Raw genomic sequence first — 18,121 nt, 5'->3', positions numbered from 1 at the left:
CCCACTAGGTGGGGTTGGCTACATGAAAATCCTTTTCCACTAATTCATTCGATTGAGAGAATTTTCCTCCTCTTGCTTAACAGCTATTAAATCCTTCCTTACTGCCTCATTCCAGGTTATTGTAGGTCTACCCCTAAACCCTTTTAATATTAGAAACAATAACTAACTTACTTCTCTTCACAGGTGTGCTACTAGGCCTGTGTTTTAAATGGCCAAACCATCTAAGCTTTCCCTCCCTCATCTTGTCTTTGATTGGTGCCATGCCTAGTTTATTGCATATATGTTCCTTCTCTAAGTTTTCTTTTAATATACCACTTATCCACCTTAATATTTGCATTTTGGAAACTTTAACTTTTTGTACATGTTGTTTCTTACTACATATGGATCCATAAAGCATGACTGACCTTATAGTCGTCTTATAGAACTTCCATTTTAATTTTAAAGGTGCTTGCATAATAGATCCAAGATATCGAAATCTACTAGTGCTATTAAATTCTTATCAAGTTTAATCTTCTCTCCAATACTCTCCCCTTATGTTACTGAAATTACATTTTTCTGTCTTATTACTACTTATCCTAAAACTTTTAGACTCTAAAAAGGCTCTCCAAAGTTCTAACTTAGATTCCACGTCACTCCTACTTTTATCAATCAAGACAATATGATCTACAAAAGATAACACCAAGGGATCTCGTTTTGGATATTCCTAATGAATTCATCAATCGCTAAAGCAGAAAGGTGAGAACTCAAAGCAGAACGTTGATGTACACTTATTGTGATTGCAAATTCTCTAGATTCCCTTCCTATAGTCCTAAAGCTAGTCATTAGTCTATCAACATATCCTTAATGACCTTTAGTATATATACTGCAGACTCCCTTCTTTTCTAAAATCTAGCAATGAACTTTCCTAGGTACTCTATAATAGACTTTCTCTAGGTGAATAAAAACCATATGCATGCCTCGCTTCTTTTCCCTAAACTTTTCTATTAATCTTATTAAAAGATATTTAACTTCTACTCTTGATCTCCCAGGCATAAAGCCTAATTAATTCTCTGAAACTCTCATTTCTAGTCTTATTCTTTGTTCAATTATGCTTTCCCATAGTTTCATCATATGTTCCTTAACCTTAATTATGTGATGACATTTTCTTGGTTTTTATAATAGTGTTGAATAGATGGTTAACCATATACTTCCTTTATCCCTTGAACATTTCTAAACTTCAATTAGCATGTTATCTAGTCCTGTAGATTTCTCACTTCTCATTTTTTATTTAAAGCCATATTAATTTCAAGGACTCTAATTTGCGAATAAATCTCTTGTTTTTAGTCCGTTCTATATTTGTCCCTTCCAAGTTCAAGCTTTCAATTTAGTTAAGACATTATCATTCTTGTCCTTTACACATTTAAAATTACCAAAATATTTGTATTTTCTTTCTCTAGCTTTAGCAAGTTTATAAATGCCTTTTTCTCCTTTTCTAGTCTAGTATTAAAAGTATCATAAGCTCTACGTTTAGCTTCACTAATAGGCTTTTTTTGCATTTTTTCTTGCCTCTACACTTTTCAAGATTTCTATATTTCTACGGCTTAGCCATGTTCTATACAAGTTGTGTGTGTGTGTGTGGCTTTTTATTTTTTTATTTTTTCGGCCTGAGCTCTTCCCTTGGATTCAACTTAGACCTCCTTTCCTATTTTTATGATAAATTTAATAGTGTTCACATCTACCTTATCTGCTATTGTCTAATCACTCTATTTAATCATTTTAACTTTGAATTTTACTATATTTTTTTTCTTCAAGATCCACCAGCTACTCCTCTTGGTTGATTTATGTTGCTCTCTTTCTCCCCCACTTTTTAGTGTACACACACCCAAACACACACACACACACACACACACACACACACACACACACACACACTAGGACTCTACGTTGTGTAGTCAAACTTTCAGCTGGGATAGCCGTACAATCTTTACAATGTAGACGATTCCTCGTCCTAGTTAAGAAGAGACTTATTTGGCTTTTATTTTGCCCACTATTGAACGTTATTAAATGTTCTTCTCTTTTTTATAAAGCACATAACCGAATTTTTGGACATGGAAATATTTAAAATTGTATCACCAACCTCATTTTTATCTCCATATCCATGACTTCCATGTATCTTCTCATAACTTATATTATACTTTCCACTGTGTACATTCAAATTAGTTCCTATAAATGTTTTTTCAGACATTGGTATCCCTTGTATAATACTATATCCATATCTTCCAAAAATTGTCTTTTGAGGTTTCCTGCTAGGCTTATTTGGGGAGCATTCGCACTAGCATTTACTATCTCTAGGCCTAGAGCTACCATGATTTTTATGGTCCTATCCCCTACTCTTAACATCTGCATTATCTTTTTGGTCTTTTTCTACAATGATTCCTACCTTGTTTTTGTCTCTCTTTTTTAGGATACCAAAGTTTAAATTTTGATTTCTCAATTTCTCTGACTTTCTCCCCTATCCATTTCGTCTCTTGAAGGTAGATAAGTTAATTTTCCTTCTGATCATTGTATCTGCTATCTCCATGCTTTTGTCCGTAAGTATCCCTCGACTGACTCGGTCTACTCCACCCTTCCATTTCTCGTTGCACTCGGGTGGTATAAGTGCAAAGCGTCACTTGTAGGAATGCCCTAGTGAATGTTTGGTAAGGATTCATGTTATAAATGTCAAATATTATTGATGTATAAAATTAATTTTTTCGTTTCATTGATTTGTTTAATATTTTATCTTCTTTCTTGCTTTCCTTGATAACCAAACATGAATAGAGGTACTCTTTCATATTTTCCTTTCCTTTACCTAATGTTTTTTAAGTTCCAAAGAGGCTTTAAATGAACAATGATTTAAGAAAATATCTTTGGGCTGAAGAGGTAGAAGCTCAACTTGTTCAAATGTCTTTTAGTTTATTCTTTCGAGGAATTCATTGAAGGATAAGATTCTCCAAATCAGACCACCATCCTTTCTCCTAGTGTCAATGAACGCACATTTGAGGAGTTAAGGAGCTGATCTGGCACAATCTTAGTCGCCCCTAAGTCTTTATGAGGGAGAATATCATGGTATTCTCCCTTGGAGCAATGTAGAAGTTGAATTTGATCCTGCATCCTTTTTTTAAGGAGCATGCATTAGGGACAGTGCAGTTTCTACTGACAAGATGATTCATCATTAAATTCCTATTTACAGTTGCATCCTTGCAAGATAAACAAAATAGAGGCTGTTTGCAACAAAGCCTAAAACTGAAATTTAGCAATCTATTTGGTTAACATTTCCAAAAACAAAACAAATAAAAAAACCTTATTGAATGCATGCTCATTTTTGCTTTTGAATCAAATAACAAATAGAAAAATACCATCAAAATAATAAAATGCTAAATAGTATAATAAAAAATGAAAAATATTTGTACATTATTGATATAATTATTATATTTTAAAGTTTCTTTTTAGTCTTCAATAACAAATCTAATATATATGACTTGAAAAATGGTAAAAATATTGTTAAATGACATGATTTTCAAAATTTTTGAAAATTTATGGATATCTTTATTTTAATTATATTTAAATTCACATGGTCATTTTATTTTAATTTTTTTTTATTGAAAGGTTGTATAGAATTCCAAAAAAGTAATTTCTGGATGGTGTTTTCACTATCTGTTTCTTCACTGTATTGCAACAAAAGCAAAAAACAGAAAATGGAAATGATACCTAGCACTCAACAATTCGGATTGTGCAAGAATTGGGATATAATTGTGTGCCTCCTCCCCCTCCAAATTTCCATATTCTGGGTCATCACTCCCCACAAGCTATTCTGCTCTATTGTGAATCATCGCCACTACATTTCTCTGAATGATACTTGATTCACATGGAACATTGGTTCGTCCCCTGCATACCTTGGGGAACATTCCAAACAGTAATCAGCAACGCACCACACCAGTCATTGTTTGCTCTCGTACATGTAGATATTAGTGTATTATGCATTTTTTTTTCTTTTGGTTTTTTTTCATCTAGATGATGAAAAATCATCTTGTTACATCCCTTTTTATGGCGGTTCCTGTGGTTACTATATTAAGATTAGTATGATATGCCCTTCACTTCCCAAGTTTGTAATAGTTCATTTTAATGTGATTATGCAGTGATATTGCTGTCATTGCGAAGATAGAGAGTATTGATTCCTTGAAGAACTTAGAGGAGATCATTCAAGCTTCAGATGGTGCTATGGTGGCTAGAGGAGATCTTGGTGCTCAGATCCCATTGGAACAGGTTCCATCGGCCCAACAAAAGATTGTTCAGGTGTGCAGGCAGCTAAATAAGCCTGTCATTGTTGCCTCACAGCTGCTTGAATCCATGATTGAATACCCTACGCCGACCAGAGCAGAAGTGGCTGATGTTTCTGAAGCAGTTAGGCAGAGAGCGGATGCTTTAATGCTTTCTGGTGAGTCTGCCATGGGCCAGTACCCAGAGAAAGCATTGACTGTTTTGAGAAGTGTTAGTCTGAGAATTGAAAGGTGGTGGAGAGAACAGAAACGACATGAAGCTATGGAACTTCCTGGCATAGCATCTTCATTCTCTGAAAGCATTTCAGAAGAGATTTGCAACTCTGCTGCTAAGATGGGTAAGATTCTCTGGTTCTAGATATCCACTTATAATTTGGCCCTATTGCATCAGTACGCTCACTTTTTCTTTTGTATTAGAAAATGTATTTCTTTGACTTCATAATTATTTTCCATTGCGAAATAAGGCTGCTTCCTGAATGTGACCATTTTGATTTGCATTAGATTTATAATGTGTCTATTGTGTTTCTTATAGAATTTATGTGCAATTTTCTAAAGTTGTGTATGTTTATTTAGCATAAATTTTTGTATGAACTTGACACACTTGTGTTATGCTTCTTGGGGTAAGTGGTTTGGCCAGGCCAGAGTCCTAAGCTGCAAATGGAATCCAAGATCTGATCTGATTACCGGGAATTGCTGCTCAGGATAATACTATCCATGAATTCCTTGCTCTAAAAGCACATTTCTTTGTTCCTCTTGGATGGGGGATGCAGCTGGGGATTCTTATTATTTGAACATTTTTTTTTTGGTGTGGCAGATCATTTATTTTGAATTGTGATGCAGCTAACAATTTGGAGGTAGATGCACTCTTTGTTTACACAAAGACAGGGCACATGGCGTCTCTCCTTTCACGCTGCCGCCCTGACTGCCCAATCTTTGCTTTTACGAGCACAGCATCCATGCGTAGACGTCTGAACCTGCAGTGGGGCCTCATACCTTTCCGTGTCAGCTTTTCAGACGATATGGAAAGCAACCTTAACAAAACTTTCTTCTTGCTTAAGGCCAGGGGGATGATCAAATCAGGTGACCTTGTCATTGCTGTATCAGACATGTTGCAATCCATTCAAGTGATGAACGTTCCCTGAAAAAAAAAGAGAAAAGAGCTCTGTTTAGGTTGCAAGCATTATTTCAATCGTTTAGATTCATGTATCATTTTAAGCTGCTCTTTATTTTGCTACTGGTGCAACAATTTGGTTATAGAAAAGAAAAGAATTCTGGGTTCACGAGTTGCAATTCTGCTTTCCCACTACTTCAACTGGATCCAGCTTCAGTTTGTGCAAGTGAGCCTATGTTCGTGTTTAACAGATCATCTGCCATTCCGGCTCCTCTATTACTCCGGCAGACTATTACAGTACCTGTTGTTCTTCCTTGCAGCTTGAGTTATGTCTGTAGGAAAGTACTGCTGATGGCGGCAAATGTAGTTCCCTTTGTGTGTTTTTTGTTCTATTATTAGTATAGAAAATGTACCCGACTTTTTCTACTATAAATTTCTGTCGTCTAGCATATATGTATGTATGTATGCTTTTGTTTAGAGACAACGTTATCAAGCAGCTAGCATGGGTGAAGCGAATGTACACAATTCATAATGAATCCAGTGCAGCTTCTCCCTTCTTGTTTTATATTGCAGAGCCCCATCGATTTGATGACCATCCCATCCCGGCAGCTTCCTTCTGCATATTTAACCAGTTGAGGGTAAATTATCAAAAATGAGGTTACCTGCCTTGGGTTGTGATTTTGCATTGTTTAAAGAAAGGACTTCTCTGCGGAGTCCGACATTAGGCTGTGGAGCACAGCTAGGGATTAGGCGTCGGTGATCGTTTGGCATGTAAGAATGGAATGAGATTAAACAAGATTAAATTAAATTTATGGTTGGTTTAATTTTTATATTTAAGTTTTTTATTCTATATCATTTTCAAAAGTGAATTTATTGTTTAATTTTTGTTTCTAAGTTTTTTATTCTATTTCATTTTCACCCATTGCACTAGCAGGTTTGGCGCATTTGCCCCTGGTAAATATTCTTCAATGGGTGAGTGAGCCTTTTGGAAATGGAAGTCTTTCAGAAAAACAGTAATGTTACATTTACTGCCAAAATATTAGTGCTGTGTAGTCATTGCTATATGTAATCATAAAATGCACCTAGTACCTACCATACATGCATAACATTGGGTGTGCATGGTTATGAATTTGGGTCGGGTAAGTACATATGTATACATTGTAATAATATTGACAAAATTTTTATAATTGTTTATTTGTTTATTTATTTAGTGGTTAATTGATGAATTTTTAAATTTTAAATAAATCTGACTTATGTGTTTTTGATTGTTTTTTGCGCCTATAATTTTATTCTCAGTAAGCAGCTCAATTAGTTAGTATTATTTATTTATTATTATTTTTTTTATTTTTTATTTTTAAAAAAGAGGGCGGCACCTCTTAGCTTTATTTATTGGACATTAGATCTTTCCAATAGTTTTTGGGAATCAATAGTTTTAAAAAATTTGAGAAAGAGTAATTTGTTTTACCTTTTGTCGTTCAAGATATGCTTTAATTATTTAATATTTATAATATTATACTTATATTTTTAGCCAAACAAATTTTCATTTTTTCAAATCTAAATCTTAATATATTGAAAATAAAGTGTTTAAATATATTTTATTTAATTTAAATTAAAGAAAGTTCTATCTTATCTCATTCTTAAAAAGTAAAAAATATATATATTTTTTTTCACAAAATAATTTATTCTAGTCACATATTTTACACATCATACCAATTTTTTTTTTTTTTTTAAATCTTTGATATTTGATTTTTTGCATTCTCGTCGTCATGAATGGGCAATGCCCAACAAGTGGCCTATAAAACCACCCATCAGTCAGTCCAAACTCCGTTAATCCAACAAATGATATGTTTTTCTTTTTTTTTTTTTTGAAAAAAACGTTAAGAACACTAATTATATGTGTGCATTATTTGAAGAAGGGTGACCTAAACCACGTAGATAAGATAATATACCAAATAAACAAAAACAAGGTCAGAATTTGTCCTGTTTGGTATTGCCAAGGGAAAAGAAGAAAACCCATAACAAGAAACCAACCACAATAAACCCACAGGAGAAGAGATGAGGATGGGGACAAGACCCATCATCGTCATCATCATCAATTCATCATCACCATTCCACAGCCTTCCTCTTATCAAACCCACCTCCACCTTTATGTCATCATCCGTCATTATCTCCATTATAGAAACAGCAGAAAATTTTCTTCACTTGAGACTTATCAAGCACCCACCCAGCTTTGTCATAATCGATACAGACAAACAGGGCCTAAGTAACTTTCTTCTGTGAAATTCTTAAATATAGCAGAACAGGTGCAGCGCAGCAGCAATCCATTATCAACGCCGTGGCTCCACCTGCACCCCGATCGATACTGCCTCTGAGTCTGACCATTTCAGACTGTAAGCAACACAGTACATATTCCCACTTCCCAGGTTATTTTTGGGTGGGAATACTGTCCTCACCGACCCTGTTCATTTGATCCATTCAATTTTAAGTTTCAAACTTAAATTTATATAAATTTAAACTACAGTAGCAAATAGCATTAAATTTTAAATGTAAATTTAAAACTCAAAATCTATATCCAAAGTATAAAAATATTATTTGAAAGTTCAATTTGCCTGAATCTTAAAATAATTGAATATAATTTTATGACATGTTTTGCTCAACTCCACACAAATATAAATGCAAAATCAAAATTTATCCTCTCAAATGGAGGGCAAATGATTAATAATGATGTATTCCCGCTTTACGAGCGTATGCATTACTATACGCAATCTTACTCTTATGTGTAGAGAGACTGTTTCCTTATATTCAAATCCATCACCAACCAATCACAAAGGAGTTAGCATACCATTGCCTCATAAATGTAGAATGAATTGATTAGATAATTTTTTTTATTTCATTTCAAACCTTTGAACCTCTCATATTAACTATTTTGCCAAATTTTCTTCGGAAAATTAAAATTTTCAAGTTAAAAAGTGTATGTAAATGATCAAATACAAAAAAGAGGTCTTTACTATTTGAACCAAATTTGTCTGTTCACCTTAAACTTGAGCCAAATCTACATGATTAAGTGAATTGAACATAAAAACATAATGTGAAGAGCCCAAATAAAGAGCAAAACCAGCTTTAGAATATATTATAAATAATAAATAAGTAGATAAATAAAAAAAATTCAAAAAATTATTTGAGCGTTGTTTGTGTAATTAAAGGGTGTGCAAACATTAACAGATACAAAATTGTAGCATGTTTTCAAAAATAACATAGATAAATTAATTTCACGAAATTGTCTTCCAAATAAAATTTTTAAGTAAAAAAACACATGTCAATTGATGAAATAAGAAAAAAAAGGTGTCTTTATTATATCAAATCAAATTTACTTGTCCAACCAAAATTTGAGCCAAATCTACATGATAAAGTGAATAAACATAACACATCATGTGACAACCATAAAAAAGAGTGAAACCAAGTATAGTATATATTATAAATAATAAATAAACAAATAAAAAAACTCAAAAGATTATTTGAACTTTATTTATGTAACTAAAGCATTTGGTAGCATTAACATGCACAAAACTAAAGCAAATTTTCGTGAAAGAATCCAAAGCATATACAAAAAGTGAATTCTAAGTGCATCGGGTTATGCCAAGTATTATTTTTTTTCTTATTTCTTTTACCTATTGATGTATCGATGTCATCTTTTTATTTTTATTTTTTTAATATTCCCCTTAAAATCCTACTGATAAAGGGGCAAACTGATTTGCACCAAGTAACTAATAAGTGCATGTCAAATTAAATCAACAAATTTATAAGAAAGTGAATAACACAAATATTTATGTTTGCCCAAATAATTTACAAATGATATTAGTTAGCGAATTGTAAAAAGTGAATTCAAATGCATCATGTTGCAAATTATGTTTTCTTAGGTGAAAAAAATAAAAATAAAACTACTCTCATTCAAACACATTGAACTACTATTTTATTGTTATTAATCATTCTTAACATAACATTTGTTATTCTTTAAAATTATTAGTTTATTCTCTTTATTTATTATTGGGGATGTGGCTCATATTTAGAGTGGAACGCATGCATTAGGAAAGTTACGTGAAGCGAGGAGTCAGAGCAAGAAAGAAGGCTGCAAGAAGAGGGCAAATCGTCGACGATTTTAGGCAAAATGTAGGAGACTACTTCTCGGCTTCAAACTGTCGACGGTTTTAGTCAGCGTACGTCACGTAATTCAAATTGAGAGATCAGTAGATTGGGTAGATAGAAAGATTTTCCTCCGGAGATTGCTACATGGATGGTTTAGATAGGATATAAGGTTCCTGTACGCTTAGAGTTCATATATAATCAATGTTTTGTAATGCTAATGTAAGCTTGACATTGTTCATAGTGAGAATCAGAGTTGTTGCTCCTGTGGGTGTAGGCACATTGCTGAACTACGTAAATCTTGTGTCGTTGATTGTTGTTTTCGTTTTTCTCATTGCTAAGTGATTGCTTCTTTAGTATTGTTCATCATTGAGTGATTGCATTGGTTGTTTAATGATTAATTTGTGAGCGTGTGAAAGGGCTTCCGCTGTGCATCCGCGAACAACAAGTGGTATCAAAGCTATTGGTTCTCAATGGTCGGGGTCTTTTCGATGAAGTTCGATGTTAACAAGTTTGATAGAACCGGAAACTTCGGAATTTGGCAAAGGAGGGTGAAGGACTTGCTAGTGCAGTAAGGGATGGTGAAGGCTCTATATGGGAAGAACCCGGACAATATGAACGACGCAAGTTGGAAGGAGCTAGAAGCAAAGATTGTGTCCACTATCCGACATTGTCTGGACGATGATGTGATGTATCACATCATGCATAAGGAATCAATGGCCACAGTTTGGTTGAAACTTGAAAGTCGGTACATGTCCAAGTCGCTTACGAGCAAGTTGCATCTTAAGCAAAAGCTTATTGGCTTAAGATGGTAGAGGGTTTAGACTTGACTTAGCACATCAACACATTCAATCATATCATTAGTGACTTGTAGTGAATTGATATGAAGTTTTGGGAAAAGGATAAAGCATTGATGCAGTTGAATTCCCTACTGAGGTCTCTGTCATACGAGAATCTGGTTACGACTCTAACATGGGGAAAATAAACCCCGGAGTTGGAGGACATCACGAGTGCATTGCTAGGATTCCATCAAAGGAAGAAGGCCAACGATGAGGGTTCACATGGTGAAAGGCTCATGGTGAAGAGGAATCGAGATCGTGGGAGGAGCAACTTTCGAGGTGGATTGGGCAACCATAGGGCTTGGTCCAAACCCGAGTATCTGGAAAGGAAGAAGAGGAATGTTGAAAGCAAATAAGAATTTTCAAACACAAAGAATGTAGAAGAAGAAGGAGACTTCATGGGCAGTGATGGTGATATGCTCTCGGTTTCATCGGCGTCGGATGAGTTTGTAGATTCTTGGATTTTGGACTCAACATGTTCTTATCATATGATGCCCAACAAGGACTGATTCATTACATAGAGATTGGTGAGTTTTGGTTCTATTCTGATGAGGAATGATGTTGCGTGCAAAGTGATCGGGATGAGGAATATTAGAATCAAGATGTATGATGGTGTGATGAGGACGTTATGTGAGGTTAGGCTTAAACCAGGGTTGAGGAGGAAGAATATAGTTTCGTTAGACACTTTGGATTGTAACGAGTTTAGTTACAAATCTGAACACAAAAGGACTCAATTTTAACTCACAAGGACTCAATAAAGAGGACTAAGCTTTAACACAAAAGGACTCAATAAAAGAAGGCCGTTATTTTAAATAAAAAGGACTTAACTTCAAGATAACAAGGACTTAATTTTAAAATAACAGGGAATTAATTTCAACACAAGGAGGAATCAACAATAAAAGGACTCAATAAGATTTTTTTCAAGAAGGACCTTTAAATTTTCGAAATATAAAATTGACCCCTCTTTATGTAAATTACCACGTTGTTACGAAGGGTCCCTATAGATTCTCCACGGTACAAGGGAACAAACAACAGAGGATCCACACTGAGAAGAAAAGAGAGACCCTGTTAAAATTGCGGTATCTACAACTGCCATTCTTTATAGGCTTTGTTGTTTTAAGGTAACAGTAGGAAACATCATCAAGTCTATAAAGAAAAAAGACACCTATTTTACGCTGGGCCACTAAAGTTTGCTATGATTTCATATTGACTAGGCATTCCTTGCTTCCATTGCACGAGAATTAGGGATGGAAAGTGATAACTAGGGAAATATAGGAATGTTAGTGGTTAGTAAGACTTTGGAATGTTAGCAGTTAGTACAAATTTGGAGTGTTAGTGGTTAGTGCAAATTTGAAGTGTTAGTGAATAGTACAAATTTAGTGGTTAGTGCCATTTTGGAGTGTTAGTGGTTAATGCAAATTCGGAGTGTCAGTGGGTAGTGCAAATTTGGAGTATTAGTGGTCAATGCAAATTTGGAGTGTTAGTGGTCAGCGCAAATTTGGAGATGACTACTCGAATACTTAACCTCTAAGATAGTTAGAGCATTTTCTTGGAAGATGATTACTCGGATACTTAACCTTCAAGATAGCCAGAGAATTTTCTTGGAATATGACTACTCGGATACTTAACCTCTGAGACAACTAGAGCATTTTCTTGGAAGATGACTACTCAGATACTTAACCTCCGATATAATTAGAGCATTTTCTTAGAAGATGACTACTTGGATACTTAACCCCCGAGATAGTCAGAGCATTTTATTGGAAGATGAATACTCTAATACTTAACCTCTAAGATAGCCAGAGCATTTTCTTGGAAGATGACTACTTAGATACTTAACCTCCAAAACAACTAGAGCATTTTCTTGGAAGATGACTACTCAGATAAACGAGCTAGTCAAAATGGCTTGAAAATGATATTTTGAATTTTGGAGGAGTAATGCTCCATTATTCAAAAATTATATATATTGGAAGTTTGAGGGCCAACGCCTCAATATTTTCAAACATTTTTGTTGGAACATCCTGGATTTGAGGGCAGAGGCCCCAACATTTTGAAAATCATTTTTCGCAAACTTCTGAGATCTGAGGGCCCATGCCCTAGGTTCCCAAAGTATAACTTTGACGACGCCTCGAATCTTCCAAGTGGGGCTCGGATGCCACGTCTTCCAATCACTTGTATCTGATACCATAATTAATATGCATGCAGCGGAACACAAATAAATAACCTCAAATAAATACCAGAGTTTTATATAACAACCCAAAAACGAACACTACAACATCTAGATATCCATATCCACAACCAGCATTTAAAACATAACCCATTACAAATATATATCTGTATATATGTACCAGTATCTCACAATACCCAAAAAAAAAAAACCACCAAATACCATCCCAGCCTAGGCCTTCAAACCCAATCTCCAGAAGAACTTGAAAAATTGTTAATCCACTAGGGTGAGATACTTCTCAGTAAGGGTGGAATAAATTATAATAGTGTGTGACAAATGAGTTTTAATATTTACATATAAAAATAAACTGCTTCTCACATAATATCAATAAAATCGAGAAAATGTACCATTAATAACATTCTCGACATCTAATGTTATTCACACATCTAATATGCACAAGTACATAATTTTTATGCAAACGAAAGTCCCTAAGGATAGGGAAGATTACCCGCCCATACAAGTAGTTTCCCTCTGCTCTAGTACTAAAAACTACCTACCAGAGCACTCACCTTACTTAGTAAGCCCTCAGGTGAAGAATTACCTTGTCGCCAGTATACACATCTTTATTATTTTAAAGGCAAAGGTTTCCGAGGATCGGGATGTTTACCTGCCCATACAAGTAGCATCCCTTTACACTGATACCAAGAAACTACCTAACAGAGTACTCGCCTTTCTCACCAAGCCCCCAGTGGTATGTTTATCTCGCCGCATGCACACACATGCATTCACAATATTCTACACCATTATTTTTATGTTATAATTAAATTCACATGCGCACAACACATCTACACTAGAATCATGCATCTCATACTTCATCTTCCAATGTCCTCAGTACGTGGCCCACACAGAGCAATTTTATACATGTCAGTACGTGGACCACACAGACACCTACGTACTTCTTATCTACACGTGGCCCACACAAGCACCACTACCCACACATGGTACATAACATGGCCCACACAAACGCCATTATCCACACAGGATATAAGGTGGCCCACACAGGCACCACTACCCACACAGGGTACATAACATGGCCCACAGAGGCGCCATTATCCACACATGATATAACGTGGCACACACATGCACCACTACCCACAAAAGGTACATAACATGGCTTACACAGGCGCCATTATCCACACATGATATAACGTGGCCCATACAGGCCCCACTCCAGCTTTCGCGACACGTGGCCCACACAGGAACCACTATTCACCAGTATCCAATCCCCATGGACTACCCGTCATACATCAGTAGAACAAGCTCCTCGACCTGCCAATATCCTACCCTATATAAATTACAGTATGACGAGCTCCTTAACTTGCCAACGTCATATCATGATTTATATCTAGGCAATATAACAACCTCCTTATGCCAATGTTATATTGAGATGCATACGAATAACCACACCAGTTAGTTCATACAGATACATCAATGCATTTCCACACAAGAATCCAACAGATCAATTCATTTCCCACATAATATCCAAACAGATCAATACATTTCCACATAGGAGTCAAACATAACAATTCATTCATCATGTCATAATCATTCTAAACAATCCCTCATGTAAGCCCAAATACCACAGAAATTCATATTTAATTTATTAGGAAAAATTACTCTCATGTCACACAAATTTAATATCATATGCAATTATCCCCAAATATAACCTTAAACCAAAATCATCATTTTTCTAATAATCAGGCTATTCTAAAAAATCATATAGATAAATAATAAATTTCATATGCTCGTAAATAATTGGTTCACCTTAATAAAATACTGATATAATTTTATTCCCCCTTACTTGATTCCTTGAACCATGCCTGCAGGGCTCCTAAAATTATACCTGCGGTGCTCACTCGAACCCTGATTCAATCAAATCACCTCTAATAAGATATTATTTTAACATTTCCTAATTTACAATAACTAAATAATAATTAATTTCTAAATAACTCATTTATCCTAATTTTGGGCTATTTCTACAATAACCCCACGAGAAATCTGCTCCGCTAGATTTGTAGATAATCATCCCTAGATTCTCGTGGTGGTGTCCGATCGTCAATTTGGCTTAAAATTTAATAAAAATTGAGGCAAAAATGAGAATTTAGCTTACCTTAAGAGATATGCCCACATTACTCCTATGATAAATCCACTTTGATAGATATATCGGTGGCGGAGAATGGAGTTCGGTAATATTTTCAGATTTCCAATTGAGTGAGAATTCGTTGCAAAATCATAGAAAGAAGAGCAGTGGAGAGCGTGAGTTAAGAGAATTTTTTTGTCTTTCTTTTTTTCTCTCTGCGCGTGAGGCTCTCCCCTTTTTTTTCTTTCTTTCCTTCTCTGTTTGCTTAGAAGACTTAGCCACCAAGTTTTCTTTCTTTCTTTTTTCTTTCCTTTATCCTTTACTTTAAACTTTATTATATACTTATATATATATACTTATACTTATATACATTTATATATATATATATATATCAACAATCTTCAAATTTCTTAATTTAATTAATTTTCTTAATAATAATTAATTAATTAATAATAATTTTTTTAATTAATTAATTTAATTTTTTTTAATTATTATTATTTTTTTCTTGGGTCGTTACATGAATTCATGAGGAATAGATGAAAAAGCCTAAAAAATATGTGTATCATGGATGAACGGATGCATGATATGATGATATGTATGCATGTTGTTTCCTATTATTTCTCATGCTAGGATATGATGATATGTATGCATGTTGTTTCCTATTATGCATGGCATGATGATATGTATGCATGTTGTTCTTCTTCAGATGGACCAAGGTTTTGTTCCTCCTTGTTACTCTGTCTCCCAATTGCTCATTTTTGAAGGGGGTTTCATGAAAAACCAACCATGTGGCTTGGGTGCGAATGTCCTCGCGGTTTGTCCTTGAAGGATATCCTTTCCAATTTGCGACTCCCATTTTGAGTTTTTCCTGAGCTTGTGGATCCTGGCGGGATCGTGTGTGTGTCTATATATTGAATGAAACCTTCTTGAATGGAAAAATGATCATGCATTTATGTGACACACATTTACTTAATCATAGGACCAAATGCAAAAATTAGATACTTAACCTGGTTTGCATGCAGTTTCAATGGGAAAGGACTTTTCTAGTACTCTGATGCTGTATAACTGTTTGTCAGCTTAGTAAACCAGTTAATAAGAAAACACTCCTAGTCTCTTCCCTTTGATGACCCAAATTGTAGAGACCTGGAAAATTTATTCATGGATAATGATAATAATAAAGGATAGATAAAGGGGAAGGAAATTTTAAAGGGAGAAAACAGGGCTTCTTCGACAAACCCAAGGTCTTCGTTGACGAATGACCCATAGATTTTGGCGATGAGGTACACATGTCTCGTCGGTGAGAGATTACCGAGAGTTTGGTGAATTTCAGGGAATTTTAGGTTCGTCGACCAAATAGCCTCTTTGTCGACGAAGTTCTTTCATGGGTTCGTCAACGAACCACTTGAATTCGTCGACGAATGTCGAGTTATAAATATTGAAAATCCTCATTTTAGCATGCATTTTCCCTCTCTCTCTCTCTAGACCCACGGTTTCCTCTCATTCTCTCTTCATTTCCAGCTTCGTTAAGCCCAGATTGATGATCGGGAACTGCTACGAGGTTCCTAGGAAGATTTTCTACAAAATAGGCGGAGTAAATTTTCAATTTGGAGTTCTAGGGTATCATCCCAAAATTAGGGTAAGTAAGAGATTTTAGGGTTTAATGGGTTGTTTGAAGTAATTGAAATCTGGGAAGTATTATACAGAAATTGTTGTGGGAAATGAGTTGATCGATTTAGTAAAAATGTGATTTTTAGGCTTCTAAGCTGTTAATGGACCTCTCAGTAAGTCAGGTAAGGGGAATAAATTATTACAGTCGATTTGAGAAATTCTTATTGAGTTATTATGTGAAAAAGGTATTATAATATTTTACCCGAAATTTATTATGATATAATATCAGATGAAATTTGTGTGACATATGATTTATATTGAGATATGTTTAAAACTGGGTTAAATGATTTACCCTGAGAAATATGAGTTTCCGTAATGTGTATTGATATATGGGATTTGAAATGTGAAAAAATGATGAAAGTGAAATGTACTGAAATAGTTATATATCTTCTGAGAGAAATGATGAAACATGAGATATGGAAAAATTTTATTGAGAAATATTGAATAATATGAAATGAGATATGTATACGTTAATATGAGATGAAATGAGTTGTGAATACTGAATTAGGAAAGCTGAATTGAGAAATACTAAAATGAGAATATGAGAATATGAGTATTGTAATGTGAGTACTACAATACATATATTGAAATGTGAATATGAGAAATGTGAAATATTGTAACGTTAATTCTGCAATATGAATATTGAATTGTGAGAATTGAAATGTGAAATTATGAAATATGAATACAAAAATGTGAATGATGAAATGCCAATACCGCATAATGATTGCGGGTATGTGGTAGTGATATCCCTGATGAATGGTTATGGAAACCCTAATGATGGGTTGTGATATTAGGCACGGTATCATTGTTATTGGAGATAGTGCAATCACACGGACTCGTGGAGCATGTGGCGTGACAGTCGATTGAGTTATTTAGTAGAGTTGTTGTGCCCCTTAAGTTCAGATCAAGGCTGTAGGCCAGCTAGTCATACTACAGACACGGGATATATGATATGACATTTTGATCTAACCGGGTCGGATAACCGTGGTTGGATCCAACCTTCGGGTCACACAACCTTATTCATAGGGGGAAAGCATGACATGGAGAAAAATCCTTAGTGCAGCTATGAGTTACAGACATAGATATGTTGGTTATCAAGGATACTTATGAGTTAGAAATGAAATGGAAATGAAAATGAAATGAAAATGAAAATGGAAATGTGAATGAAATAGCGTGAGTTAATAATAGAAATAATTTAAGTGAAGTAAAACACTCCGCCTGAGGGCTTACTGAGTAAGGTGAGTGCTTTGATAAGTATCAGTTGTTGCCGAACCTGAGTTATTCGGGTAAGAATACAAATGATATTAAGGCAGAAGGAAGCTACTTGTATAGGCGGGTAAGCTTCCTTATTCTTAGGAATTTCGCTGGTAAACATGGGTTGTGTATGATTGGATTTGGAAATGAATTAAAAGCTTATGAAAGCTTGTGTTGTATATCTATATGATTGTAAATGTAGAAATGATATATTTTGTCAGAAGATACTATCATTGAATTGTGTATATGTTATGATATAATGAAACTCATACTGCCACACACTGTAGATAATTTATTCCATCTTACTAAGATGTGTCTCACCCAATCATTTAAATATTTCAAGAAACTGAGATAGACCCGGTGATAGAGCTCTAAGATAAAGGGGGGTAGATGCCTTGAGTAGTCAGGGTGAATATTTGGAGTTAGGGAGGTTTGATTTCCCTAGAGTTTCTATGGTTGACTTGTATATATAGATGGTAGTACTCTGGTATGTGTATTCGTTGTGGT

At 34.7% G+C, this 18,121-nt stretch overlaps 1 protein-coding gene across 1 annotated transcript in view; it reads left to right on the top strand.

The window, feature by feature from the left end:
- LOC131151813 (pyruvate kinase isozyme A, chloroplastic) overlaps window positions 1–5,974 on the top strand; it is a 29,080-nt gene extending 23,106 nt beyond the window's left edge. Inside the window, exons 5-6 of the mRNA XM_058103234.1 lie at window positions 4,158–4,636; window positions 5,139–5,974. Of these exons, the coding sequence (XP_057959217.1) occupies window positions 4,158–4,636; window positions 5,139–5,440 (781 nt within the window). The 3' untranslated portion in view covers window positions 5,441–5,974. The remainder of the gene's footprint in view (window positions 1–4,157; window positions 4,637–5,138) is intronic.
- Window positions 5,975–18,121: the final 12,147 nt, after the last annotated feature.

Source organism: Malania oleifera, chromosome 3, assembly GCF_029873635.1.
Source record: "Malania oleifera isolate guangnan ecotype guangnan chromosome 3, ASM2987363v1, whole genome shotgun sequence".
Lineage (NCBI taxonomy): Eukaryota > Viridiplantae > Streptophyta > Magnoliopsida > Santalales > Ximeniaceae > Malania > Malania oleifera.
Note: the sequence above shows the minus strand (reverse complement) of the source record. Positions and strands in the feature narration are given on the sequence as shown.